Source organism: Plecotus auritus (genome assembly GCF_963455305.1).
Source record: "Plecotus auritus genome assembly, chromosome: 6".
Lineage (NCBI taxonomy): Eukaryota > Metazoa > Chordata > Mammalia > Chiroptera > Vespertilionidae > Plecotus > Plecotus auritus.
In genome coordinates this window covers 61349197-61377133 of record NC_137773.1, presented here as the reverse complement: position 1 = coordinate 61377133, position 27937 = coordinate 61349197, and the positions used below count along the sequence as shown (strand labels likewise).

General features: G+C 38.2%; 2 protein-coding genes across 16 annotated transcripts in view; both read right to left on the bottom strand.

Moving 5' to 3' along the window:
* The window catches only part of MND1 (meiotic nuclear divisions 1), a 67217-nt gene extending 50404 nt beyond the window's left edge, over positions 1-16813 (bottom strand). Inside the window, exons 1-4 of the mRNA XM_080672359.1 lie at positions 16780-16813; positions 12232-12297; positions 8340-8397; positions 5017-5165 (exon numbers count right to left, since the gene is read on the bottom strand). Coding sequence (XP_080528485.1) covers positions 5017-5165; positions 8340-8397; positions 12232-12297; positions 16780-16782 — 276 coding nt within the window. The 5' untranslated portion in view covers positions 16783-16813. The remainder of the gene's footprint in view (positions 1-5016; positions 5166-8339; positions 8398-12231; positions 12298-16779) is intronic.
* A 3167-nt stretch (positions 16814-19980) lies between these two features.
* Positions 19981-27937, bottom strand: part of TRIM2 (tripartite motif containing 2) — a 127507-nt gene continuing 119550 nt past the window's right edge. For all 15 annotated transcript variants that reach the window (XM_080673056.1, XM_080673058.1, XM_080673067.1 and 12 more), the window contains 2 exons: positions 27001-27141; positions 19981-21495 (listed from right to left, as the gene is read on the bottom strand). In XM_080673056.1, coding sequence (XP_080529182.1) covers positions 21343-21495; positions 27001-27141 — 294 coding nt within the window. In that variant the 3' untranslated portion in view covers positions 19981-21342. The remainder of the gene's footprint in view (positions 21496-27000; positions 27142-27937) is intronic.

The window sequence follows — 27937 nt, the reverse complement described above, 5'->3', positions numbered from 1 at the left end:
TAATCGCTTCTGCCTGCCAGCCTGATCACCTCCTAAGCACTCCCCTGCTGGCCTGATCGACGCCTAACTGCTCCCCTGCCAGCCCAGTCACCCCCAACTGCCCTCCCCTGCCGGCTTGGTTGCCCCTAACTGCCCTCCCCTGCAGACCTGGTCCTCCCCTCCCCTGCTGGCCTGGTCGCCCCTAACTGCCCTCCCCTGCTGGCCTGATTGCCCACAACTGCCCTCCCCTGCCGGCCATCTTGTGACCACATGGGGGCAGCCATCTTTTGCTAGGGCATGATGGTCAATTTGTATATTACCTCTTTATTATATAGGATTGCCCACAGAACTTGGCACAATGCATGCATAGAACAGGCACAGAGTAAGTATCAGTAGAAGTAGTTAATGCAACCCACACACAGCTGATGGCTTGTTTGCTAGCTCAGAATATGTTAAAGAGAAACATATTATAATCATGAGGCTTTTTTAGACTTTTTAAGCATCATCAACACATACAACCTAAAGGGAAGGGAGAAAGAAATATGTTTCCTGATTTAATTTCAGATCTACTACAAAAATGTCTATTCTCAAAAGAATACATTCCTGTACATAATTGAAATCACTGACAGACCAAAGCATAAGAGAATGATGAGGGGCAGGGGAATTTAAGAGTTCTCCCTCTCTCTAATCTGGAAGTAATTAACAAGAAATTCAAAGGAAGTTCACATTTTACTTTAGCAATGTCTTGAATACACTGATACTTCAGTGCAACCTTGAATTTGGAATGTGGTTCAATTCAATGTTAACTCAGTGCCTTCTATATTTATATAAATCCCGCCATCTCTTGCAGCATTTCTAATCTCTACATTAACCATATAACACTTTTCACTCTTCACTTTCCTCTTTCATGTGTATAATATATATTAGCTTCAGCACAGGCTACAAGTTCTTTCTTATGAAACATGGATTTTGAATTCTAGTATTTCTGGTATCTGGTAAAATGTTTTGTACATAGTAGACCCTCAAATATTTGTTCTGATTGAACAAGTAAACTTAGAGTATATACTCCTGGATGGGAACTAATCTAGCTGAATCTGTGACCACCACATACTAAGTGCCTACTTCCACCAGGCACTTTACACATATCACTTCATCTGCATCACAACCCTTTGAAATAAGTATAGTGTCTCTTTTACAAATTGGGAAACTGAGGCTTTAAAGAGGTTAAGAAAATTTCCCGAGATCCTAGTTAGTAAGAAGTGAAATGTGACTTAAATTCAGTCTGATTCCTATCTTTCCATTAAGCCAAATCACTTCTCTAAAATAGTGAGCTTCAGAACCACGGTTGAGGGACATGATAGGATATTGACATGACTTCTCAAATTTTAGTAAAAGAATAAAGTAGGTTTAGATCAGTAGAATGGCAATTTCTTTTTTTAATTTATAGCAAATGCCATATTTACAAATGACACACTCTTCATTTACTGGAGTGCTTCAAACAGAAGGCATTAAATCTATTGCCTATGTCTTAGTCCCTGACTTGACCTCTGATATCTGAGCAGGTATGTGAGATTAAGCTTTAACCTCCAGCTAGTAAACAGGGGTGGGAAGAGAAGAGTGTGTCACAAAATACACTGGATGCCAACTCTCAGACCAGTAGGTAGAGAAGTATATTGACAGTAACTGATTGGAACATCCTATACCTCAGTCACTCAGTATAAAAAAACAATATTATACTCACTTTTAGAAATAGATTCACTGTACTAGCATACTAGCAAGAATCTCTTGCTTATTTCTATTAATACTAGTGGCCTGGTGCACGGATTCGTGCATGTTGAAAGGAAATTAATTAGAAGAAAGATTCGTGTGGTAATTATGTTACTGCAAAAATTACATGTCAAAATATATATAATGTTATAAAATTAAAACATGCATGCGATTGGCACCAGCGAGAGCTTTATATGTATCAATCATGTGCGAGTCGTTTATTTTTAAATTGTCAGTGCGTGTTATATGTACCTGTCAGACGGTCAGACGGAGTAAGGCCGGTCACTTAGCCTTTTATATATATAGACCAGAGGTCTGGTGCATGAAATTTGTGCATGGGTAGGGTCCCTAGGCCTGGCCGGTGATCAGGGTTGATCTGTGAGGTGACCGGTGGGGCCCCCGCTGGCACTCACCTTGGCTGGCCTGGCACCGCCCACTCGCCAACCCCACCACCCCCCGACCACCACCACCATTGGTTGCCTCCCTCTGCAGGGCGACCAGCGGGGCAGTGAGGGGGCCCCCACTGGCACCTGCCTTTGCTGGCCTGGGACAGCTCCTGTATTAAGCATCTGCCCCCTTGTGGTCAGTATGCGTCATAGTGATCAATTGTTCAGCAGGTCGTTCCACCATTCCATCGATTTGCATATTAGGCTTTTATTATATAGGATTTGCCAAGTTTCTCCACTTGCTAAGAAGATTATGCTAAACCCAAAGGCAAAAATATGAAAAGTACTCATTTGGCCTTTTTTCTCAAAGTCAAAAAGTTTCTTTGGCTTGTAAAGTTAACCAAGAAATGCTTAGTCAGCATGTGATATACCCAGCTGCAGCCATGAACTGCCTGGAGGGAAGTAATATATAACAGCAGAAACACCAACCATAAAGAAACAAATTGATAACATAGACTTCATCAAAATGAAACACTTTTGCTCCTCAAAACAGTTAAACGAATAAAAAGATGAACTACAGACTAGGAGAAAAACATTTGGAAAGCATTTATCTGATATAGGATTTATATCCAGAAAGTATAGAGAACTCTCTAAACTCAATAATAAAAATAAACAACCTGATTTCTTTAAAATATATTTTTATTGATTTCAGAGAGGGAGAGATAGAAACATCAATGATGAGAGAGAATCATTGATCGGCTGCCTCCCGCACACCCCCCACTGAGGATCAAGCTGCAACCCGTACATATGCCCTAGACCGGAATTGAACCCAAGACCCTTCAGTCCGCAGGCTGACGCTCTATCCACTGAGCCAAACCAGTTAGGGCAAAAAGATCTGTTAAAGACACTTCATCAATGAAGATATATGAATGACAAACACATGCAAGGATGCTCAGATTATTAGTCACTATGGAAATGGAAATTAAAACCACAAGATATCACTATGCACTTACTACACTAGGTATCATACCAAGTATTAATCAGGATGTGGAGGGACTGGAACTCTGATACATAGCTAGTGGGAATATAAAATAACACAACACTATGGAAAACAGTTTGGCAATCTTTTAAAATCTTTTAAAAGATCATGCCTACCCTATGATCTATCTACTCCATTCTGAGATTTACCCATTATAAATGAAAACAAATGTTCATACAAAGACATATATAAATATTCATAGAAGCTTTATTTCTAATAACCCAAACAAATACCCAAATGTCCATCAACAGGTAAACAAACCGTTGTACATCCATACAACAAAATGCCACTTAGCAATAAAAAGCGAATGATTAATACATACAGCAACATGGATACATCTTAAAATAATTATGCTGAGTGAGAAAAGAGAGTACATACTGTATGATTCCATTTATAGAAAATTCTAGAAAATATAAACTAATGCATAGTGACAGAGAGCAAATCAGTACTTGTCTAGAGATGGGGCAAGGGAACAGTGGGCAGGAGAGAAATACTGAAAAGGGGAATGAAAAAACTTTTTGGTGTGATGGGAAGTCATTATCTTGACTGTGGTGATGGTTTCATGAATGTATACATGTGTCAAACATCAATTTATAAACTTTAAATATAAGAAATATAAGCAGTTCTTGTATGCCAATTATTCCTCAATAAAGTTTTTAATTGCAAAACTTTTTTAAAAATTGCTGAGTGATGGCCCTAGCCAGTTTTGCTCAGTGGATAGAGCTTCGGCCTGCAGACTGCATGGTCCCAGGTTCAATTCAGGTCAAAGGCACATGCCCAGGTTGCAGTCTCGATCCCCAGTAGGGGGTGTGCAGGAGGCAGCCAATCAATGATTCTCTTTCATTATTGATGTTTCTATCTCTCCCTGTCCCTTCCTCTCTGAAATCAATGAAAATATATTATAAAAAAATAAAAAATAAAAAAATTGCTGAGTGATGAATATGTATGTCATTTCCTCACAAAAAAAAATGTGGCATCATGTTTAAGAGATAAAACATGGGCAAAGGATCTGAACTGATAGGTCTCTAAGAAAGATATACAAATGGTCAGTAGACACATGAAAAGATGTTCAACATCCTTAGTCATCAGGGCAATGGAAATCAAAACAATAATGAGATACCACTGAAATGGCTAGAGTCAAAAAGTCAGGTAGTGACAAGTTTTGGTGAGAAAGTGATGAAATTGGTAGGAATGCCGAATAGTGCAACTCCTTAGAAAAGAGTCTGAAGTTTTTCAGTTAAGCATAATCCTATATAATAAAGGGCTAAATGCAAATTGTCCCCTCGGGAATTTGACTGGAAGACTGGGAGATCGATTGCTCGCTATAACATGCGCTGACCACCAGGGGGTGGCGGTGGGGTGCTGAGGGAGCGAGGGAAGGAAGAGGCGGGGAGGCCAGGAGGTGGGGAATCTGATCGGCCCTGATCACTGGCCGGGCCAAGGGACCCTTCCCATGCACAAATTTAGTGCACTGGGCCTCTAGTGTTATATGACACAGCAATTCCTAAGAGAGATGAAAGCAAATTTCTACACAGAAACTAATACAAAATGTGTATTTGGTAGGGAGAAGGGGGTGGGTATTAGAGAACCCTCTGTACCTCCCCATCAGTTTTTCTGTAAATCTAGAAGGATCTAAAGTATTAGATAACAATATTATGGCATGTGGGAAGATGAAAGTTAAAACATTCTAAGATTCTGATGGGAGAAAGAGATGTTGATTATCTTTAGACTTTGAGTCAAATAATATATGTGAAAAATTTAACAGAAGCCACTAACTGAAAAGATTAAGTAAAACAAATTTATTTTTTACAAAGCAAATGTATACTTTTTAACTGCGTGGCTTACCTGAGACTCCAGAGCCTCCAACTTACGTTTCCTCGCATGAAGGGCTTTACTGGGAAAAGCCCAATAATAATTAGAGGTTCCAATCCTCTCACAGTCAACCATACCATCATCAACTAAGCTTTGAAGAACGTCTTTCACTGACATAGCAGCTAAAAGATATAATTTTTAAAGATATATCATAAATAAAATTAAAAGGCCAGTAAGTGGGGAAATGCAACAAATATTATAGGTCAAGAGTTAATAATTTAATAAATAAGGAGCTTTCAAAAATAGTAACAAAAAAGCCCAATACTGCAACAGAAAAACAAAAGCATATCAATGAGCATCTATAAAATATACATGGTCAATAAACAAGACAATGTTGAACCACATTATTAATTAAAGAAGTAAAATAAAGCAATGAGATTTAATATTTTGACTATCAAAAACTAAAAAAATAAAGGGTTCAGAAAAATGGGTACTCTCAACATGGGTGGAAAACACAGCAGCATGCATCTAAAGCTTTAGGTTTATGCAGGCCTTTTGTGTAGAAATTCCACTTTTATAAATTCAGCCAAAGAAAACAATGATGGATATGCATAAGGATGCCTATCAAAGTAGTTTTCAATAGTAAAAAGTTGGGAACCAGTCCAATAATGGGACTTTTAAAAGTATTTTATTGTAATGGAATATATGCAATCATTAAAGTTATGTTATAAAATAATTAATGGCATGGTATGTGTGTATATATATATATATATATATATATATATATATTAAAAATGTGTAATATAGAATGTATCATGTAAAAAATAAGTTTAAATGACAATATACACTAATGTGACAGTGGTTATTTTGAATAACAGGTTAAGAGGCAATTTTTCTTTCTTTTTACTCATTTTTCTTTTTCCAACAATATATACATATTGCCATTTCTGCCAAGAAAACGAAAATAAAACTATTATGAAAAATAAATAATAATAAACTGAACAAGTTTAAAAATCAGAAAAACATTGTTAAAAATAGCATGTAAAAAATACAAAGCCATATTTCACAAATATTTGAAAATTCATGAACAATTCTTATTTTCTATTAAATAAAACTGTACCAAGAAATTACCCATATTTTAATGTCCATTTTAATTTTTCCTAGAGTAGATCCCCAAATACAATAAAATCTATTTAAAAATTAAAGATTTAATAAATAAAATTGACACCAAATATGTGTCACATTCAACCTCACTTGTAAAGAAGTACAAACTGAAATGAAATGTCAAAAACTTCTAAAAGTGAAAACATAGTTCTGAGAAATGAATGTGAGTTTAATTTGATATAGCCTTTCCTGAGGTAATTTGAGAATACATATAAAAAGCCTAAGACTACACAAGTCTCCATTTTCTATTCTATTTCCTTCTGAAGTAATATGGGATATGGGAAAAATTTATGAGGGAGAGAGGAAGGAGCAAATGGGCAGAGCACAGAGGATTTTTAGGGCAGTGAAAGTACTCTGTATAATAGCATAATGGTAGATCTGTGTCACTATACATTTGTCCAAACCCATAGAATGTACAACACCAAGTGTGAACCCTAATGTAAATAAATGATGGACTTTGGGTGATTATGATGTGTCGATGCAGGTTCATCAATTGTAATAAATGTACCACTGTTGAGTGATGTTGATAATAGAAGCTATGCATGTTGGGAGTGGGAGACAGGAAGTATATGAGAAATCTCTGTACCTTCCTTTCAATCTTTCTGTGAACCTAAAACTACTCTAAAAAAAGTCTTTTAGAAAAAAATTTATGGATAGCATGTTAATTGCACATTAAATTTAGCAGCAAAATTTGGGAACAACGTAGATGTTCAACAATGGGTAACAGGCTAAGCAAATTATGGCACAGTAAGTAGTCATAGAATTAAACATTAAGAGATGCAGGTGTTGTACATAATTTTCTGAAAAGCACATGACATAGGTAAATGTGAATGATATGTTATATGAAAAAAGACATGAACACAAAACTATATGCAGCATAGTTCTTTCTCAGAGAAACGGACAGATACATACATACAAAGACAAATAGAACCTAAACATAAGACATCAAAATACACCAAAATGTTAACAGTGATGGTCTCATGAACAACTTTTATTTTCAGTATATTCTTTAAATTTCCAAACCTGTTAAAATAAGCATGTAGTTTACGTAATCAGAAAGGTTTAAAAAAATATGTATCCAGTGTGGCCGGCATGGTTCAGTGGTTGAGCATTGACCTATGAGCTAGGAAGTCATGGTCCAATTTCTGGTCAGGCATATGCCCGGTTGTGGGGCGTGGAGGCAGCTGATCAATGATTCTCTCTCATCATTGCTGTTTCTATCTCCCTCCCTCTTCCTTCCTCTCTGAAATCAATAAAAATATATTTAAAAATAAAAAGTAAAAAAATATGTATCCTATGTAATAAGTTTAATAGTGACCATTCAAGAGATAACCCCCAGAACTTGTGAATGTGACCATATTTGAAAAAGCATCTGTACAGGTATAATTAAGGATCTGCAAATGAAATCATCTTGGATTTTGGCTGGATCACATATTCAATGGCATGTGTCCTTGTAAGAGACAGAAGGGGAGATAACAAAGGGGAAGGCCATGTGAAGACAAAGGCAGAGATTAGAATGATGTGTCTGTAAGTCAAGCACTGCTGGCAGCCACCAGAAGGTAGGAGAGAAACATGAAATGGATTCTCCTTCCGAGCCTCCAAAAGTAGCCAACTCTGTTGACACCTTGATTTTTGACTTCTGGTCTCCAGAACTAAGAGAATAAATATCTATTGTGTTAAGCTACCAAGTTTGTGGTAATTTGCTGCTACAGAAAATGAATACACCAGGTAAAGACAAAAAGTAACATTTAACAAATATTATAACATACATGAACAGTTTTTACTTCTTTTGAAGTAAATTATGCCCATAAGTAGATAAATGTGCATATTTGCATGTATGCATATATGTGTGTACATGGGCATACATGCATACTCCATTTCAATTTTCCTAGAGCAGATACTCCAAACACAGAAATCATAGCCATGGCCCAAAGACCTCATGTAAAGACTTTATGAGGCAGGGGGGAGGAAGAAGTAAAGAGGCAGAGCACAGAGGAATTTTAGGGCAGTGAAAATCCTCTGTATAATACCATAATGATGGATCTGTGTCACTATACATTTGCTTAATGCATATATTACATATACATTTACAAACATTCATCCCTAGAAATTTATGTTTCCATAAAGTGAAAGACTAGCAGAAAAGAGGACCAATATTTCCCTACATATTTTGGCACATCTTTGATACTTACTAATGCCTTTCTCTTTGGGAGCAATCTTCTCCATGTCTTTTAATTGAAATACATCTTTCTGTTTTTTAAAAAAAATTTAAAATGAAAAACATGTATTTATTTTGTACTATATACTTATATTTACCATAATTCTGTTCATACATAAAACAATGTACTAAAAAAACTATACCTGGAAATGAACAATGCAATAGAATCAAGCATTTTGGAGCCAGAAGAAACTGCAATTATCTTGTTTAATACCATAGAAGTTAAAATGGACAGGTTTTGCATGGACATACAAATCTTAAAGTAACTGAAGAACAGCTTCCCACTGAAGTATAAAAACTAGTTACAATCAATCATTTGTTAACACGAGATAATCTAGCTTCTCTGACACTGATTTTAAGAAAACACAAACAGTATTTTGCTTAGCATATATCATACATTACAGATTTAGCAGTTCCAACTAAAAACAAAACAGACAACTATCAAGAATTGTTTATATTTAGTTTCATGGAAGACTACACTTAAAAAATAGGAAAATTATATATTTATGGCTGCCTATCAATCATTTTTTATACACGTTGCTTGTCCACCAAATTAAAACATTATGGGAACCTATATATATATATAGAATATTTAATCTTACAGTTACTCCTTTCTTTTTGTAATAAGCCTTGGTTAAAGTGATGAAAAAAACTTGGATAACCAAAATAAAATATTTAAGATTGAAGTACTCAGCAATTAGAAGGTAATTATTGTGATAATTGTTTTGAAATCTGGGATCTACTTATTCTAAAATGAACTTGAAAAGGCAACTTCAATATGATGAAAATTAGACTTCCTAAAAATTTAAAACTTCTGCTTATCCAAGGGTACTATTAAGAAATACTGATTAGAAGACAATATTCATAAAACATATACCTGACAAAAGACTGATACCTGAGTATACATCCTCCCACCAAAGACGAATTGATGGATGGATAAAGGAGTGGATAGATGAATATATAAGTGATAAAGTAGAGTAAAATGTTAATGGTAGAATTTAGAAGTGGGATACATAGGTATCACTGTAAAATTCTTTCATAATAAAATGTTGGAAAAAGTAACTTCATCTCACTACACTTAAAGATTTACTAAATTAAGGAAACTGTGAAGTCATTGATCTTAGGGTGTGAAATCAATTTTTGCACATCTGGGAATAAACTGTTAAAGATAATACTGTAAGGTCTCAGAGAACATGCAATAAATTACTGACTTTAAGTGTCTAATGCATTTTAAAAAATCAATTAATCAAACCTATGTGCAAATAGTTCAGATTCCCTGGATAAAGGACATGAACTCACTGAGACATCTGCCTATATGATATGTGGTCATCAAGGAAGAGCCCCAGACATACTGGCTGCCCCAGTGGGGTTGCTGTGCAAACAAAGGAGCTTGCAAAGAACTAGCTTCAGAACTAAAATGTGGTCACTTAAGTGGACAGAGAAAATGGTCTCAAGTATATACTAGTTCTCCCCAGCATTAAACAGAGATATTGAAGGACAGATGAACACAATGGTTATAGCCCTTAAAATATATGTGTAAGCTACCACTAGATAACTTTTAATTAAGCACTTACGACCTGGGCATTATAATGTTTTATATAGATTACCTCATTTAATTTTTATACCAACACTGTGAGCTGGGTACAGTTATTATCATCCTCCTTAATAGATGAGAAAACTGAGACTTAGGTTAAATTACTTCCTTAAAGTCACAAAGTTATTTGGTGAAACGGACTTCAGGTACAAGTTCTCTATCATTGAGCTATACTGTTAGCATGTTCTTAAGCATTAACAGGCAAAGAATTCTTTTTAAAAAAATGTATTTTATTGATTTTTTACTGAGAGGAAGGGAGAGGGATAGAGAGTTAGAAACATCGATGAGAGAGAAGCATTGATCAGCTGCCACCTGCACACCCCCTACTGGGGATGTGCCTGCAACCAACGTACATGCCCTTGACCGGAATCGAACCTGGGACCCTTCAGTCCCCAGGCTGACGCTCTATCCAGTGAGCCAAACCGGCTAGGGCCAAAGAATTCTTTTTGTAGTACACTAGCAACTTCAAATATATACATATATGTATTCATATGAATGACTATATAACGTGTCCCAAAAAAATATATACACACTTTAACAGCTGGTAACTTACTTAATTTTAACTGCTTTTCAGGTTTAATGGGTTTAAAATAATGGGTGAAGCCAGATTAAGCTTTGACCAAAGAAAATTTATCCTAAAGTGCCACAAGACTTTTTTAAATCAGGATACATAAAAAATAAAGTTTATGATACAAAACTGGCAATAATTGACAAACCAAGGGTGCAAAAATAACAAACGAAAAAAAAATTATTTTTTTATTTCAGAGAGGAATGGAGAGAAAGAGAGAGAAAAACGTCAGTGATGAAAGAGAATTATTGATCGGCTGCCTCCTGCATGCCCCTTACTGGGGATCGAGACTGCAACCTGTGCATGTGCCCTTGACTGGAATCAAACCCGGGACCTTTCAATCTGCAGGCTGACGTTCTATCCACTGAGCCAAACTGGCTAGGGCCAAAATGATTCTTGATGTTTGCGATTCCATTGCTTCATATTATCAGCAGTGCCTGGACCAGAACAGTCATCAGTTTAAAAACAAGCACTGACAAAAAAAAGATTATTCATTTCTATAGATTCCTTTCAATTTTGAAAACGAACTGTATGGTAATAAATACTGACTTTATAATCATTCAAAGTATGTATACATTTTGGGGGGACACCCTGGTATATGGGAATATATGAACTGAAATCAGTCAATTAATACAATTACAGTCATGCACTGCATAATGACCTTTCGGTCAACATGCCATCTATAATAATAAAAGCATAATATGCTAATTAGACTGGACGTCCTTCTGGACGAAGCTGGGGCTGCCCAGGTCCCTGCCAGAAGCCGGAGGGAAGCCCGGGTCCTGGGTGCCAGAGGGAAGCCAGTGCCAGCAGCTGGGGGAAGGAAGGCCTACTCTTGCACGAATTTCGTGCATCGGGCCTTTAGTATGATTATAACAGAGCTGAAAAATTCCTATCGCCTAGTGATGTTGTAGCTAGCCATCTCATAGTGCAGCTTACTCATGTGTTGTGGAGATGCTGGTGCAAACAAACCTACTACGCTGCCAGCTGTATTGCACATACAATTATGTCCAGTATATAATCCTATATAATAAAAGGCTAATATGCAAATTGTCCCCTTGACTGGGAGTTCGACCAGGGGGTGAGGCTGGCTGGCCAACCACCCACGGCCGCTCACCCCGGCCAGCTGGCACCTAGGGGATACTCACTAGATGTGAGCTAATCTTATTATTAGTTTCAGGCAGAAAGAGGACACAATCAAATATTTGCTTCAGAAATATAATTCTGGGTCCAGTGTGTAGGATAGTCTGGATAGAAGAGACTCTGTGAACACTGGCATAAGGTTATTCCATATCCCATAGCTCACAAACACAAGTATTTGCAGAACTTTATTCATTCTTCAGGAAATTGGTGAGTACTGATCTCTAATAAAAAAGGTACAGTTAAGCCCTAGCTGGTCTGGCTCAATTGGTTGGAGTGTAGGCCCGTACACAAAAGGTGGCAGGTTTGATTCCTGGTCAGAGCACATGTCCAGGTTGCAGGTTGGATCCCTAGTCAGGGTGCATGCTGGAGGCAAACTATCAATGTTTTTCTCTCACATCGATCTCTCTCTCTCTCTCTCTCTCCCCATTCCTCTCTCTAAAATCGATGAAAAAGCATATCCTCGGGTGAGGGTTAAAAAAAAAAAGGTAGTTAACACTGGATGACATATATGTAAGGAAAAAATTATGCAAAATACTAAAAATCTTAGGGAAAATGACTTACCGTCTCAAAAAAAATTTCCATCATGCGGGCTCTTTTTTCCTCTACGCTCAGTCCTTTTTTCTTCGACTAAAGCACAAAATTTAAAAAGTAGACACTGAATTTTTTTAAACAATGCATTTTAAAACTACTTGGTCTGAAACATTACCAGAAATTTTATGTATGATCTTGCCTGTTACCAATAGGCTTGATAACGGTCACAGCCAGGCCTCAAGACTGATTTGAACTATTCTATGATTATAGGTCAAGCCTTATGGTAGGTGCTGCCAGTACAGTAGAAACTGTGACTGAGACAGAGCCTGGTATTCCGTATAAATTCATTATTTATCAAATGATCCAGGGGCAAGTCACTGTAATTACCTTCGATAGACTTACAATCTGTCAAAGAATATACATAGATATAACTATTTGTAATTGATGAACAGGAACATGCACAAATTGTTACCCAGAACAGAATGAATTGTTACCCAGGTCAGAATGAGTTAATTCCACTCAGGGAGGGAGGGAGAGTTCACTAGGAAAGTCAGAGATGAGGAGGATTTGGGTGAGTTGAGAAATGGTAAGAAAGGTGTCCAGGGAAGACCATATACAGGCACAATGTAATAGAAGTACATGGGGGCTATTCCAGAAAGGCTCTGGATGCTGATGGTATGGCGCATGTGCAGGGAGTGGCAGGTAGGGTGAGAAAGGTAGTCTGGGGGCCAGATGATGGAAGGCTGATTGTCCAGCCAAAGAGAGCAGACTTTATTCTAGGCAATGAGCAGCTACTGCACAATTTCTAAAGCAGGGAGTGATAGATTAGAATTACATTTTAGTAAGAAAGTTGCAGTAGCACTGTGGAGGGTGGGCTGGAGGAAGGAAAACCTATCCAAGTAGAAAATGGAACCCATGTCAGGTTACTATCATCCTCTAACTATCTTTTAGCCAACCTGAAATTAAGGTAATATGTAACTAAAATGCATGTTAATAATAAATTTTACTATATATTGTATACACAATCCAAAATAAAGGGTGAAAAAAAAAAGCCAAGTTTCCTCAATTCAAAGATTCACAGAAAATAACAAAAGAGAACGAGAACCATCATCTCTAGTGTTCTAACAGAGGACTCTGCACTAATGTTTCTTAAGAAACATCTGCATCTTTCTCAAACATTGCACATAAAAAGTAAATTTAAAACACATCATACCACTACAAATGCAGACATAAGTAAAACAACAATTAAAGATCGACCATATCCAACCAGAAACTCCATCAGAAAATGAGAGCCCATGACACATGGGGAGGATTTGGAATTACCATTCTGAACATATACCAGGGTATGAGTCTTGATTCTATTGCAGGTCCTAGAACTCACCACTCATCTTCACAGCAATAAAATAATCCTGCCTTCCTTGATGAGTCATATGGGTAAAATAAGTACCCTTAAAGTTTATATGTTTCTCCTTTTCCTCTGTCTACTCTCAAACACTGTGGTTCCCCAGGGTTCTCTATTGATGCCCTCTTCTCCTCACACCTTTTCTTTGATCTCATCTGCTTTCACGGTTTTAACTAACACACCAGGTCCTCAAATCTTTACATATGAGTCCTTGAGTGTGTTCCTGAGCTTCGATCTCCTGTATCTACCTGCCTGCTGGACAGACTTCAAACTCAGGAGGTCTGAACTGAACGCCTCCTCTCCCATGGCTCCTCGCCAAACCTGCTGTTGTAGATCTTGAGTTCAGTTGGATACCACCGAGTTACCCAGGCCAGAGCAGCAGCCTGGCAGTTATCCTAGTCTCTTCATCTTATCCCACATCCAACCAATCACCAACTTCTGCCCATTTCAGTGCTTAACTATTTCACAAATCTACAGTCTGCTCCATGCCTACCACCTCTACCTCAATTCAGGCCTTCATTATCTGTCCCCTGCAACACAGCTGCAGCCCCCTAAGCACACTTTGTTGCACCTTCTAAGTCCATATTTTGCATTGTCAAAAGCCTTCAGCGGCTCCCAACCATCCAGAAGTCTCCAACACCCTGGAAAGATACACACAGGCCCTCTATCACCTGATCCGTCTACTCCAGCCGTGGGCAAACTACGGCCCGCGGGCCGGATCCGGCTGTTCTATCCGGTTCTCTTGCTCTCCCCTCCACTCCTTTACTTTGAATTTATATTAGTTCACACAAACACTCCATCCATGCTTTTGTTCCGGCCCTCCGGTCCAGTTTAAGAACCCATTGTGGCCCTCGAGTCAAAAAGTTTGCCCACCCCTGGCTCTCATAGGTACCACTCCTCACCTCAAATTTTACATGAAAGCCTGGAGAGCTAAGCAACCTGAGCTGTAATACAGAAACTACTTGTAATTCTCAGCACAGAGAATGTTCTTTCCCATTTCGGTGCCTTTAAAAAGGTTGTTCTACCTGAAACACCTTCTCCTCTCACCTATTCGAAACTCCAAAAAGTCTCCCAAGGCTTCAGTTAGGCATTCTCTAACTTCTCTGAGCTCACAGGTTGGGCTGAGTGTCATTCCACGTGTTCCCAGAATACAACTTCATTACATCACAGGGGTCCTCAAACTACGGCCCGCCGAGGACATTTAACCGGCCCGCCGGGTGCCGCTGCCAGTCCTGCTTAGCAGAAGACTTGTCCCGGGCCCGCAGAGCGCATAGGAATTTGTTCATAGTTGTTTTTTTTTAAAACTGTAGTCCGGCCCTCCAACGGTCTGAGGGACAGTGAACTGGCCCCCTGTTTAAAAAGTTTGAGGACCCCTGGTTAAAAAGATGTTTACTTGTCTCAGTGGACTGGAAATCTTCAAACATGAACTGCCTTTGCTTCCCAGAGCTTAGTGCCGGGTTAGACAAAGCAGACATAAAGGCTAGGCCTTAATTTCAGAACCATGCATCTAAAAGCTCATTTACTTAATACTTAAGATTAAAAAAAAATCTCCAGATACTATAAATTAGAGATGTCTTCAAATTAGTAAGTAAGGGGACTCAAAACTTGACTTGAGGACAACAAAGGAACCTTCTCCAATTAGGAGTTACAGAATTCTTAAAGTCAGCCCTGCTGATCAATTACAATAAAATGTTGTAAAATCCAAAGGAGATATCTGCCACCCTCAGAAGTGGCAGGGTACTCTGCATTTCTCCACTTCCCAAATATATGTCTGGACTTATAACTGTTTACTGAGCAAGCCCGACCAAGTCAAAACAGCTATTAATTCACAATCAGGAAAGAGAAGGAACGTCATCTTTGATTAAAAGAATGCTAAATTTAATTCTTAATCATTAACAAAAAATAGGAAGGGTAGGGCTTACAAAAAGTTTTCTAATTTGTTTCATGTTTCTCCATTATCAGAGGTAAGCATCTGAAAAGAGTTAACATTAAATATTAGGTGATTTATGAGTCGAGAGAGATTGGGTAAAGGGACAAAGTTAATGCATTTGTGATAGTTATCAGTGTTCAGTTCTATTGGGCCAACAACTCCATAGAGAAATATGGCACCACAGAGCCCTGGTAACAGATTTAAGCGTGGTCCTGTTTGGCTTCTTCCGTCCTGTGGTGCCCAGGTGGCTGGGATGGTAGTTTAACCACAAAGAGGCCGTTATCAGCTGTAATTACATCTGGACAAGAATCTTCAAATAAACAGCGTACAACCTAAATCCTTGTCTACCATTAGCTCGGCAAAAATAACGGCCACTTAACTAAATTAAGATATTAAAATCTTAGATCTGTTTAATTAGATGTTGATCGTTTGCCAACAGAAGCAGAAAAAAAAAAAAAAAGCCAGCATGAAACTTTGAAGATTTATGAAAATGACTTGATGACCACAAAGACATTAAATTCACAGAGGATCTGGAGCCCTCCCAGGTGCGTCCCTCATAAAGCGACCAACTCCCTTACCCACCAGCTGTCCGCGGCCCCAAAGGGAGATGCGTGCCCTTTGGGAAAAAAACAACTGATTTTCAAAGAAATCACCTGAAGTGAAGATTCCCTGGGTTATTATGAAATTGAGAGCAATTCAGAAACGTCCTCTACCCGTTGCGATGCTTAAGACCACTCAATGGTCAAATAGCAAGAGAGGCATTTGGGACCCAGGGCGTCCGGCCTGGTCTCGGGTTCTCTTTAAGGGGCTGCCCTTAGGTGGCGGCAGTCGGGGAGCAGGGGCACCGGCTCGGAAGTGACTCGAGGTCCCCCGGACAGAGGGCAGGGTTTGCGATGCTCGGGGTCACGCTCCCGAACGCGCCGGGGTCTAACCGCACCCGCCCGGGAGACAGCCGCCAGCCGCGGGGTGCAGCGGGGCAGGGAGCAGGCGGGCGTCCGCGGCCCCGGGGCGCAGGGGTCGGGGGTCCCGGCGCTGCGCCTCGGCCTCCGGCTCCGGCGGCGGAGGCAGGTGGGCGGCGTGCGCTCTGGGCCGCGTCGGGCCGGAAAAGGCGGGGGGACCAGGGTGTCGACCTAGCGGCCCCTCCGCGTGTGGCCCAGGCGGAGCACCCGACCCCGAAGCCCATCGGGGCCTCCTGCAGCCGGAGCCTGGGGTGGAAGGGGACCCCGGAGCCGGCCTCAGCTCTTACCATGGCGCAGCCCGGGCGTCTTCCGGGGGCGGCAGGGCCTGCGCTGGAGGCGAGGGGCGGGGCAAGTCCAGGAGGGTTTGATTTTGGCGCCAACCCCGCCCCGGGGGCGGAGCGACGGAAGGGAAGCGCTGGGAGTGACCGACCTTCGCCCCGAAGGCGCGCAGCGACCCCTGGCGGCCGGGGTGGGGCGGAACCCTCTCACTAGTTTAAGGTGTTTGAGGGATGGCTACCTTCCACAAATTCTAGAACATTCCTTCCTTGCCCTACCTTAGAAAAGAGACTACGTTAAGTAAACAAACATTCACCCTGGAAACGGAGAAAACAAGCTTTATTATAATGATTTGAGATTTTTTGTGTGCATGGTAAAGATAATACGCATGAATCTTGTTTCTCCTGTGTTTCAAGACAGAATTAAAGTTTTATTGTACACTAAAAGCATCCAAAATACTGTGGTACGTATGCAGCTACGAACATACAAACACTTCGATGCACAGCGGTTATTCTTTTCTTTAAATAGGCAGTCAGCATTTTGATTCATAAAAGAACAAATGAGAATACACCAAACAGAATCAACGTCAGAGAGCGCGGGGCTCCGTGTTCTATACACAGGACGAATGAAACAGGCCTGTACAGGTGGAATGTACAAAATTTAAAACGGAAAAAAAAAAGGAAGCAAAAAATCTGTTTGCTTATACATAGGACTGAAAGGCTAGACTTGAGAACGATATAAAGAATTCTATTACAAGAATACACTCTGGTTGATGACAAAACATTCCGAGTCACAAAGCAAAAGCATTGAGTTTAAGGCTGTGCTGCTTTCAAAGGTCAATGGAAATGCTGTACATTCATTGGAACAACATAGCCAGTTTACCAGTCGATTTTAGAATAGTAATAGCTTTCATACGTTCTCCACAAACCAACCACACGATCACTGCCACACAATTCATCTTGGGAAAGTTTAAGATTAACACCATGATCTGTAGCTTACTGTCATTTAAAACAAACAAAAAAAATTATTTATACCAAACAAATCTTTAATGGGCACTTAGTTCCTTTATGGCAATACTAGATTCCTAGTTATCAAAAATATTAAAGTAATTGTAAATTTTAAAACCCTGCAACGTTTACAGAATGCAACAGTATTACAACTGAGATAATGTTTGCAGCAAGTAGCTTTAGTTTTACCCTACCTGGAAATGTCTTTTTAAAAATTATTAAACTAAAAATACTCCTTCCTTTTCACGAGCTGGTGAATAGAGAGGATACTGTAGAGTCCAAATGTACAAAAAGATTTTTCCCATTTGAAGCAATCTACAGATGACCTGATGTTTATGTGGCATTCCCTCCAATTAACTCAGTAGGCACTGCCAACGCATTCGTGTGAACCCTTAGTGTTAAGGATCCATAGTCACTTGCTAGTGTACTGCTATTCCAGTTAATTCCATGTTAGGACATACCCTGTATATTTAGTGTAGAAGCAAGTGTGTTCTAGTTTCATGGGCCTGTAGTATTTACTTGCCTCAAATCTAGTCAAGAAATAAATGAAAATAAGGAAACTTGGGGACTTGTTTAGTTACTAGAGATGAACATTTGATCAAAATACTAAGTACCATTAAAAAATGGCCAAGTCATAAAGGCTTTTTATTCATGTGTTTCTGAATGGTCAAGTGATCTTTACCACCCGTGTCCAGCAGGGGAGGTCTGTACTGGGAAGAGATGCATTGTCACTGACCTTGACATTCTTACTGGCAATATTTTACCATAGTGCCCAGGGGAAATTTGAATGGATAATTTTTTCAGTGCTACTTATCATGAATGTATGACAGGTTCTGTACACTTGACAAAGAGAAATCAAGCAATAATGGTAGCCCAGAAGAAAGTCACTTACTTTAAATATCCTTCTCAGTTTACCAGAAACCATTTTCCATAGAATGTGACAAAATTTCACTTAAATCTTGTCTATTTGTATCTTAGCAGCACTTTGCCCCCTAAAAGATGCTTACCAAGAAATACAGTAAATGCACATATGTATCCAAATATGTAATGTTATTTATATTTTAACATATATGATTACATATTTTTTTTTGGGGGGGGGGAAATATAGTGTTTCCTGGAGTGCATGTGTTTTAGTAACAGATAAACAGGTCTGAATCAAAGTACCTTTTCTTTCATTCCAGTTTGTGCCAATATTGATATGTAAAAAAAATTAGCTTTGTCTTCAATCTACTAATGGAAATATCCAGCATTATACTGTATGATAGCTGCTTAATTTCTAAATTCACACATATAATTTAAATGTTGTGCAAAAAAAAAATCTTTAAGTAAACTAGTCTTAATATCAATAGCCTGTGACAGAATCTAAATAAGAAGCCATTTTTTACTTGTGAAAATAAACTAAAATGAATTTAACCAACTTTTAAAAGGTTTCTTTTAAATAGTCTAGGAGCTGTCAGAAGTCTAGCTTATCGTTTATGCAGAATATTAATAAAGAGCAAAATGAAATTCCCTCCCTAGAGTGTAAGTTACAAAGGGGCAGGAATTTTGTCTGTTTCCTCCATCACTAAGTCTCCAGTGCCAAGAACAGCCTGGCTCCTGGTAGGCACTCATTAAATATGAAGATTTAAATTCAAAGACTTAGTCCACTCACGTTAGGAAACAGTGTCTTAACATTCTAAAAATGTTACTGAATTTTATAACTTTATCAAAATCTCAATATTTTGAAAACTCTACCTAACTAAAGATGTACTAAATCTAAGTGTAAATCTTTCTGAAAAAAAAATATTTTTCAGAGGTTGATTTGGGCATAAATTTGATAGACAACTGGAAGTAGCTAGATTTCCCTTCTAAATTAAAAAAAAAATTCCTATATAAGAGAGGGGCTGAATTATAAATTAAAAAGCAATAAACATCACATTCATATAATTATACATATGGGAAATGTTTTCTTATAGTACAGTTCTAAGGTGCTTTCAGTGAAAAAGATCCCAAAGTCATTATCAAAAATGCCAAACATGACATCCTATTTGGTAGAACTGAGTAGAAAATTAAACAGTGAAAATAAACCACATCTTATTTTACAGTACCAATGACAGATTAATGACCAACTAAATTCTTCTGTTTTTCAAAATGCATTTATACTTCGTCTAAATGTAATTCAAGTTTAACTTTTCTCTTTTGACCTGTTTTTGCTTTTTTGAAAGACCAGAAGGTCGTTTTCTGATGCAAAGTCAGCCGATACCATCATTCCAGGAAAATGGCAAAGATTAAACCTGCTTTAGGGCTTGTTCTACCAGGACAGGACGGCTTGAAGCTGCTCCGTAAAGGAATGTGCTGAAGAAAGGCTGGACGATGCTTCTGTCTTTCAGAGTGCTGCCTATTTCAATACACCAAAGATTCAGCTATCTATATAGATATATATGATACATTCTACCTTACCCTAATCATGGATACATAGTCCTTTAATGCCTCTACTATTCATTAGACAATGATAAATAACCATAACATGCCCTTACCTGTAACGCTTTCACAACTTTGGTAACACTTGCTTTCTAAGGGGAAACCATTACTCAGTCACATGCCTTTGGTTGACACCATCCGTCCTCCGAAGGGCTACTTATGGCTCTCTGTCCTAGGATACTGGTGTCCTACTACATGTGCTGACATTTTGCAGGAGGTAAAGCTTTCGCTTTCATGAAGTGGAAGAGGAGAGACACATGTGAGAACATGGCACATAAAACATAACTTTTTCTTGATTACATCCAGTGCATTGATCTGGAGTTGGGCTGTTTGTTAACCAACAGGTAGCATTACTATTATAATATGCTTTTCAAAGCATTAGGAGTTTCAGGTGTCCCTGAAAAATGTACTTTGTTTTTCGAGACAAGGTGATTAGGAGAGAGAAGGTGAAAAGAACTCAAAAATGGATCTTCGATCTAACCCAGGAAGGATAGAAAGTTTGCATTTATTTTTAAGTGCTCAACTCAGAGGCCCGCTAATCCCAGACGAGAGGATTTTTGCAAGACGGTCTTTTTTTTTTTTTTCTAAAGTAATTTATATGTAGTTATTGATAGCCAAAAAAATGTCACAAGAGTAATACCAAGTGTAAAAGTGAGGTTAGGAGACCCCCCAGGTCTTGTGACGGAGGTTAAAGTATATAACTACAACAGATTTTGTTTTTGTTTTGTTCTGTTTTGTTTTTGGAAGCTCTGTGCAAAGGCTGCCATTCACAGGCTTAACAAATACCTTTAAATCTCCCAGGTATTTTTTTTTAATGCTTACTTGATTTGCACAATTGGTTTAACTACATACATCCCTGTCCTATAAGCCATAGTTCACAGGTGTAAAACTTTGCAGTTTTTATAGTTTCTTTTTAACCCTAAAGGTCAATTACAGAAATCAAATATGCAGTTTTTAAGGAAATTGTTACATTCAGAAATAACCTTGGAAAATTCACCAATGATTCCTTCTAGCATGAAAAGTCTAGTATAATCTGGTCCCGCGGCGAGAAATCCATTCCAGTTTATAGTGCAAGACCTTTGCAAGGGGCCGTCCAGCTGCCCACCATTACTGTAAGTACCGGTAGACCTTGAAACAGTGGTTCCCAGAGTCCGCAACCACAACGTGGCCGTCTGAAGTCAGGGCCAGGCCTTGGGGACCGTAGAGCGGGTCAGCGGATGTGTTAATGTAGGACAAAAATGATCCACTTCCATCAAAAACCTGTCAAAAACAGAGTGTTACAGGAAGAGTTACAGTAATATGATAAGAAATAGTTTACTAATGTTTGTAAAAGCATGTGTATCTAGATTTGTTTAGGTCACTATCAAATACACAATACCTCCCTCCACTTACCTGGCTTTTTCTCCTCATACTCTCTAAGAGTCACTGACAAAGAACATGCCATTAGCCACCAGATCATACTTATGTTCTTACAGTGGTCAGACTGGAGGAGAATGCCCGGGATCAGCGGTTGCCAACCAGTGGTCCAGACCACTGGTGGTCCATGAGGTCTGAAGGTTGGCAACCACTGCCTTGAATGGTGCTTAAAAAATGAATCAGTCTTATTTTTCACTCAAACCTTCATATTACCCCCTTCTAGCCTTACATCCCTCTTTTATCCACAATCATAAGTGAGAAAAATAAGCCACTCGATCACATAAGAATGGTCCTGAGTCATAATATGGGATGAGAAATAGAGATTATTCCTTTTCTTTTCAGAAAAGAGTAAATTATAAGAAATCAACATGTACAATGGTTCAACATGTACATTTGGATAGGAGGTGGTCTTCTTTTGTTCTGTAAGCTTCTGCTATGATGACATAAAAGGATCAGGAACACTTCTTCAAAAGGCCCAGGCTGGTTTCTTTGGACCATTGTGTTTGGCCCATCAAATGTTCTAGAAGGCAGCATTACCAAGCAGGTGCTACGAGGGTCACAACACAGCTGATCACCTGTGGTCCTACACAGAAGTGCTTTGGTTCCCTGTTGGTTTCTGGCTTACCATCAGACATAGAAGGCCTCTTTCAAATGTAGATGCCCACTGGGATAATTAAGCAAAACAAATATATTTCAGAAATAAAAGTATTTAGTGTTACATTTATAGTCTCAACCCTTTTTCGGAGAAGTAGATACATATCACAGATTTAAATTGCTGACCATTGCGGTCCTCAGAGGCATCTGAGTGCTACTAGATTTAACCAGTGCACTCTGGGTTCTCAGGTGCATTGCACAGGGCCACATTGGCGAAGATGAATAGCCCCATCTGTAAATGCATGTTTATTTATTTATTTTTTAATATATTTTATTGATTTTTTACAGAGAGGAAGGGAGAGGGAGAGAGAGTTAGAAACATCAATGAGAGAGAAACATAGATCAGCTGCCTCCTGCACACCCCCTACTGGGGATGTGCCCGCAACCAAGGTACATGTCCTTGACCGGAATCGAACCCGGGACCCTTCAGTCCGCAGGCCAACGCTCTATCCACTGAGCCAAACCAGCTAGGACTGTAAATGCATGTTTAGATACATGCAGGTGTCTACATGGAGAAAATAAGTCTTCTTCAGTTTGAGAATTTAACAGCTTTATTCTTAATTTAGAAAAAAGTCAAAAAATTTTTTGTATCATAAACCCCTTTGGCTGTCTGACAAAGACTATACAGTCTCAAAATAGTGTTTTAGTGTTATTTTTTTCCAGAATGTAAGCAGTTTTATTATTTTTCATAACAAATCAAAGTGCCAAATGCCATTCATGGTACATTATTCTGAAATAATGAAAATATATTTAAATTCTTCTTCTTCTTTTAAATTTGTTTTTGTTAACTTCTAATTTTGAAATAATTATAGATGCACAGAAAACCACCAACATAGTAAAGAGGGAGCCTGTGTACCCTTCACCCAGTTTCCCCCAAGGGCAAATACAGCAAACTGACATTGGGATGTATGTGTATAGTAGTATATCATTTTATCACAAGTATAGATTCATATAACCACCACCACAATCATCACACAGAACTATCCCATCATCACTGCCTCTTTACAGTCTCTCATACTCCCTTCTGCCACCATCTCTAACTGTTGACCACTAATCTGTTTTCCTTCTCTGTAATTTTAACATTTCAAGAAGGTTACATAAATGGAATCATACAGTATTGATCTTTTAACAGTGGCTTTTTCCACTCAGCATGATGCCCCTGAGATGCAGTTGAGTACATCGTTAGTCTCTTCCTTTTTACTGCTGAGTAATATTCCATAGTATGGATATACCAGTTTGTTTAGCCATTAACCTGTCAACAAACATCTTGGTTATTTTTAGTTTTGGACTATACCAAAGTTTCTATGAATGACAATGTACACATCTTTGTATGGACATGCATTCTCATTTTTCTGGGATAAATGCCCAGGAATGCAACTGCTGGGTTGTATGATAAATGTATTTTCAATATTTTAAAGAAACTGTCAAATGATTTTTAAGACTGCCTGTCATTATACATTCCTACTAGCAATGTCTAAGAGATCTAGTTTCTCTGTATACTTGCCAGCATTAGGCACTGTCAATATTTTTAATTTTAGCTATTCTAATATATGTGTAGTAATATCTCATCATATCTTAATTTGCACTCCTTTCATGTATAGTGATATGGAACATCTTTTCATGGGTATGTCCTCTTCAGTGAAATTTCTCTCCATGTCTTTTGCTCATTTTCTAATGGGATTATTTGGTTCTTTTACTGTTAAATTCTGAGAATCTTTATACATATATTCTAGGTATAAATCCTTTGTCAGATATGAAATTTATAAATATTTTCTCCTAGTCTATTGCTTATCTTTTTTATCCTGTTAACAGAATCTTTCAGAGGGCAAAAGTTTTTAATTTTGATGAAGTCCAATTTTTTTTTTCTTTTATGGATTTTCAAATACTGGAAGAGTCATACACCCTTGGAATAAACACCACTTAGTCATGGAGAGATTTTTTTTAAGACACTCGTTTTTTTTAAATTAATTAATTTATTATATATATTTTTTAATTTATTTCAGAGAGGGAGGGAGAGGGAGAGATAGAAACATCAATGATGAGAGAGAATCATTGATCAGCTGCCTCCTGCATGCCCCCTACTGAGGGTCGAGCCCGCAACCTAGGCATGTGCCCTTGACTGGAATCAACCGAGGACCTTTCAGTCCACAGGCCGTCTATCTGCTGAGCCAAACCAGCTAGGGCGAGAGATTTTTATTTATGGCTGAATTCTATTTGATAATATTTTGTTAAGTATTTTTGCTTCTATATTTATGAGGAATGTGGTCTGCAGTTTTCTTTTTTGTGCTGTCTTAGCCTGGTTTTGGGATCAGGGCATGAGAAGCTAAGCTGGAAAGTGAATTGTAAAATGTTCCTATGTCTTCTGTTTTCTGGAAGAAATTGTGTAGAACTGATGCTAAACCTTCTTTAAACATTTGGTAACCTTCTCAAGTGAAACCATCTGAGTCTGGAGGTTTATTTTGGGGGAGTTTTAAAATTATGAACTAAATTTCCTTAATCATTGTAGGGTTATTTAAATCATTTATTTTATATTGGGTGAGTTGTGGAGTTCGTACTTTTTGAGGAGTTGGTCCATTTCATCTAAGTTGTCAAACTGATGCACGTGGAGTTGTTCATAGAATTTCCTTATTATCCTTTGGAAGTCTGCAGAGTCTATAGGATATTAGTGTTTTGTATCTTTTCTCCCTTTCTTTGTCTGTCTTGCTAGAGGCTTGTCAATTCTATTGATCTTTCCAAAGAACCAACTTTATTGTTTTTCTATCTTGAATTTCATCAATCTGATCCTATCTTCACTGTTTCCTTTCTTCTGCTTGCTTTCAGTTTGCTTTTCTCCTTTCTTTTTAGCTTCTTGAGGTGGGAGCTTAGATTATTGATTTTCAACGTTTCCTTTTTGCTAATGTAAGCATTTAGTGATATTAATTTCCCTCTCAGGTACAGTGGTGGTTTCCAGGGCTGGGGGGTGAGGGAAATGGGGAGAAGTTGGTTAAAGGGTACAAACTTCCAGTTAGAAGATGAATAAGTGCTGGGGATCTAATGCACAGGATGGTGATAACAGTCAATACTGTATTATACGCTTGAAAGCTGCCAAGAGAGGAGACCTAAATGTTCTCACCACAAAAAAGAAATGGTAATTATGTGGATACTGTTGTAATAACCTGGCTGTTATTAACAGGAAAGGAGTAAAGGGAGGTCTAGATAATATAGCATTCCATTTATACAGCTTTGCTAATTTAACACTCTCCAAGTGTATTCCTTGCTGACCGCGGGGGGAAGGGACTGGGCCAAGGCAGTTTAGACACATGCCCAATAAGGTCTGAGTGACATGGGAAGGTGCTTACTTGTCTGTCAATCATACCTGGGAACAAGTAATTGGCCAGAATAGGCATGGCCACTGCAAGGGCTTGAAACTGAATATTTAAACGTCTGAACAAAGAGAGTTCTCTCCTTTTGGCTCTTGGCTCCTGGCCTCTCCCTTGCTGCTTGCACCTGACCCCTGTTGCAGGGGGCGTGCTCCCCTGCATTCGTCCATGTGGCCCATGGCCATGTGGACTCTACATAATGGACTAATGGACTTCAATTAGCCTGAATGTTGAACTGGACTCGGCTGCAACATGGAAAGGAAGCTCTGGACATGGCTTTGCTGAACCCACAGCTGCTCCTCTTTCAGGACTGGTTTAAGGGAAATGGGACATTGGAAACTGAGGAATATTTCTCTAAACAAATAAAGTCTTTTACCACACCTCATTCTCTCATGGGGAATTCTGAAAGCGCTAATTTCAGCGGCGCCCCAAGAACCCCACCAGCAATGGAGGAATCCCATTCGTGTACTCCTCCGATAGCAATGTGACTGTGACATGATGATGTTATGTAATGCTATGGTGGCAATCATTTTACAATATATGAGTATTAAATCAACACACTGTACACTAACTAACACAGTGTTATATGTCAATCTCAACAAAGCTTGGGGGAAATTTCCCTTTCAGCACTGTTTTAGCTGCATGCCACAAAATATGATATGCTATATTTGCATTTTCATTCAGTCAATATATTTTAAATTTTTCCTTCAGACTTCCTCTTTGGCTCAGGTTATTTAGCAAAACATGAAACAAAATATGTGGTATTATGAAAGAAAACAATCATGTTAAAATATAATAAAATTTTAATTATAGAAATATGTGTGCTTTTTAAACTAATACATTAAATAACAAGAAATAGTGATGGGCCTACTAATAACTTCAATTTTGAATGTGCATAAATGATAATTCAAGATGTCTGCAACTGTAACATGAAAATTTCTGTGATTTCTCTTGGTGACAAAGTTACAGATATTACAAAAATGAATGTGATTATTGCCTATATTTATAATGAAAGTAAATGATAATTTTTAATTAGAAGTTAGTAAAAACAATAATATAATATTTTTGTTCAAAGGACCTCATGAATTCTATCCACAAACACTTTGGGGGTCTGTGGAATACGTGTTAAAAACACCTGATTTAGAGGGTTTCACTCTGGTAATATGTTGACATTTTTCGTCTCCACCTTCCTTAGTCTGGCACTTCTTGTGAGATTATCTATGGTCTTATGACCTAACCAATGAGAATGAAAAACATTAAGGTCTAGGGACAGTTAATCCTCCACTTTTAACAAATACCAATCACTGAACACAAATAAATTAGCACTTTAATGTACCTGGATCCTGCTGTTTCCCCAGTCGGCTACAATGATGTTTCCATTTGAATCCACAGCTACCCCCGTTGGAGCATTAAACTGTCCATTTCCTTCTCCATTTGAGCCAAACTTCAACATGAATTCTCCTTCCTGATTAAACACCTGTATAAATATTTTAAAATTATTTCATTTCAAATGAAAATAGTTGAGCCAACATTATGGATTTTAAAATATCTATCTGAGCAGGTTATTTATAACAAGACCTATAATTTAAGACATTCTTTTTAAAAAATCTACAAACTAGACTCCCACTGCACTTGTGGTTTCCCAATTTACTGTATAAATCTGATTTATCATTTGTTAAATCAGTTCTTTTTTTTCTAGCTTTTATCTGGTTATTGATACTTAGGTGAAAAATACTTTCATTATAAATTATAAAATATATACAAATATAAGGTAGTATGAGAAAGTAGAGCTATAATTGTCAACAATATTATTCTTTCTGCCTTTAAATAAATAGCTAAATTTTAAGAATAAGCATTGTATTTCTAACAGGATAAGATGATAATTCAAAGTGGGGTCAGAAAGTAGGAGCTTTTTGTTAGGCCAGATGCTTAGAATTTATTACCATTTTACTAAGTCAACATAACAAAAAAGAATAGGCTGGATTTCACAATTATAACAGGGAAAATTGTGAGAGAGAGGGGGGGGAGGGGGGAGGGAGAGAGAGAAAGTGCAGAAGGTGAGTAATAAAAGAAGGGCTTTTTAATATATTTTTTTCAGAATATATTTTAGCTAAAATAGAGAGTTTATATGACCCTGAGACTGCTGAGAGAAGGGAGGCTGACAGAATTGGGAACTAAACAGAACTCTTAAGCAAATTCTCTAATCTGATATGGTTGTTGCATTTAATTAAACATTCTTATTACTAGATTGTGGCTGTATATGTATCAAATAC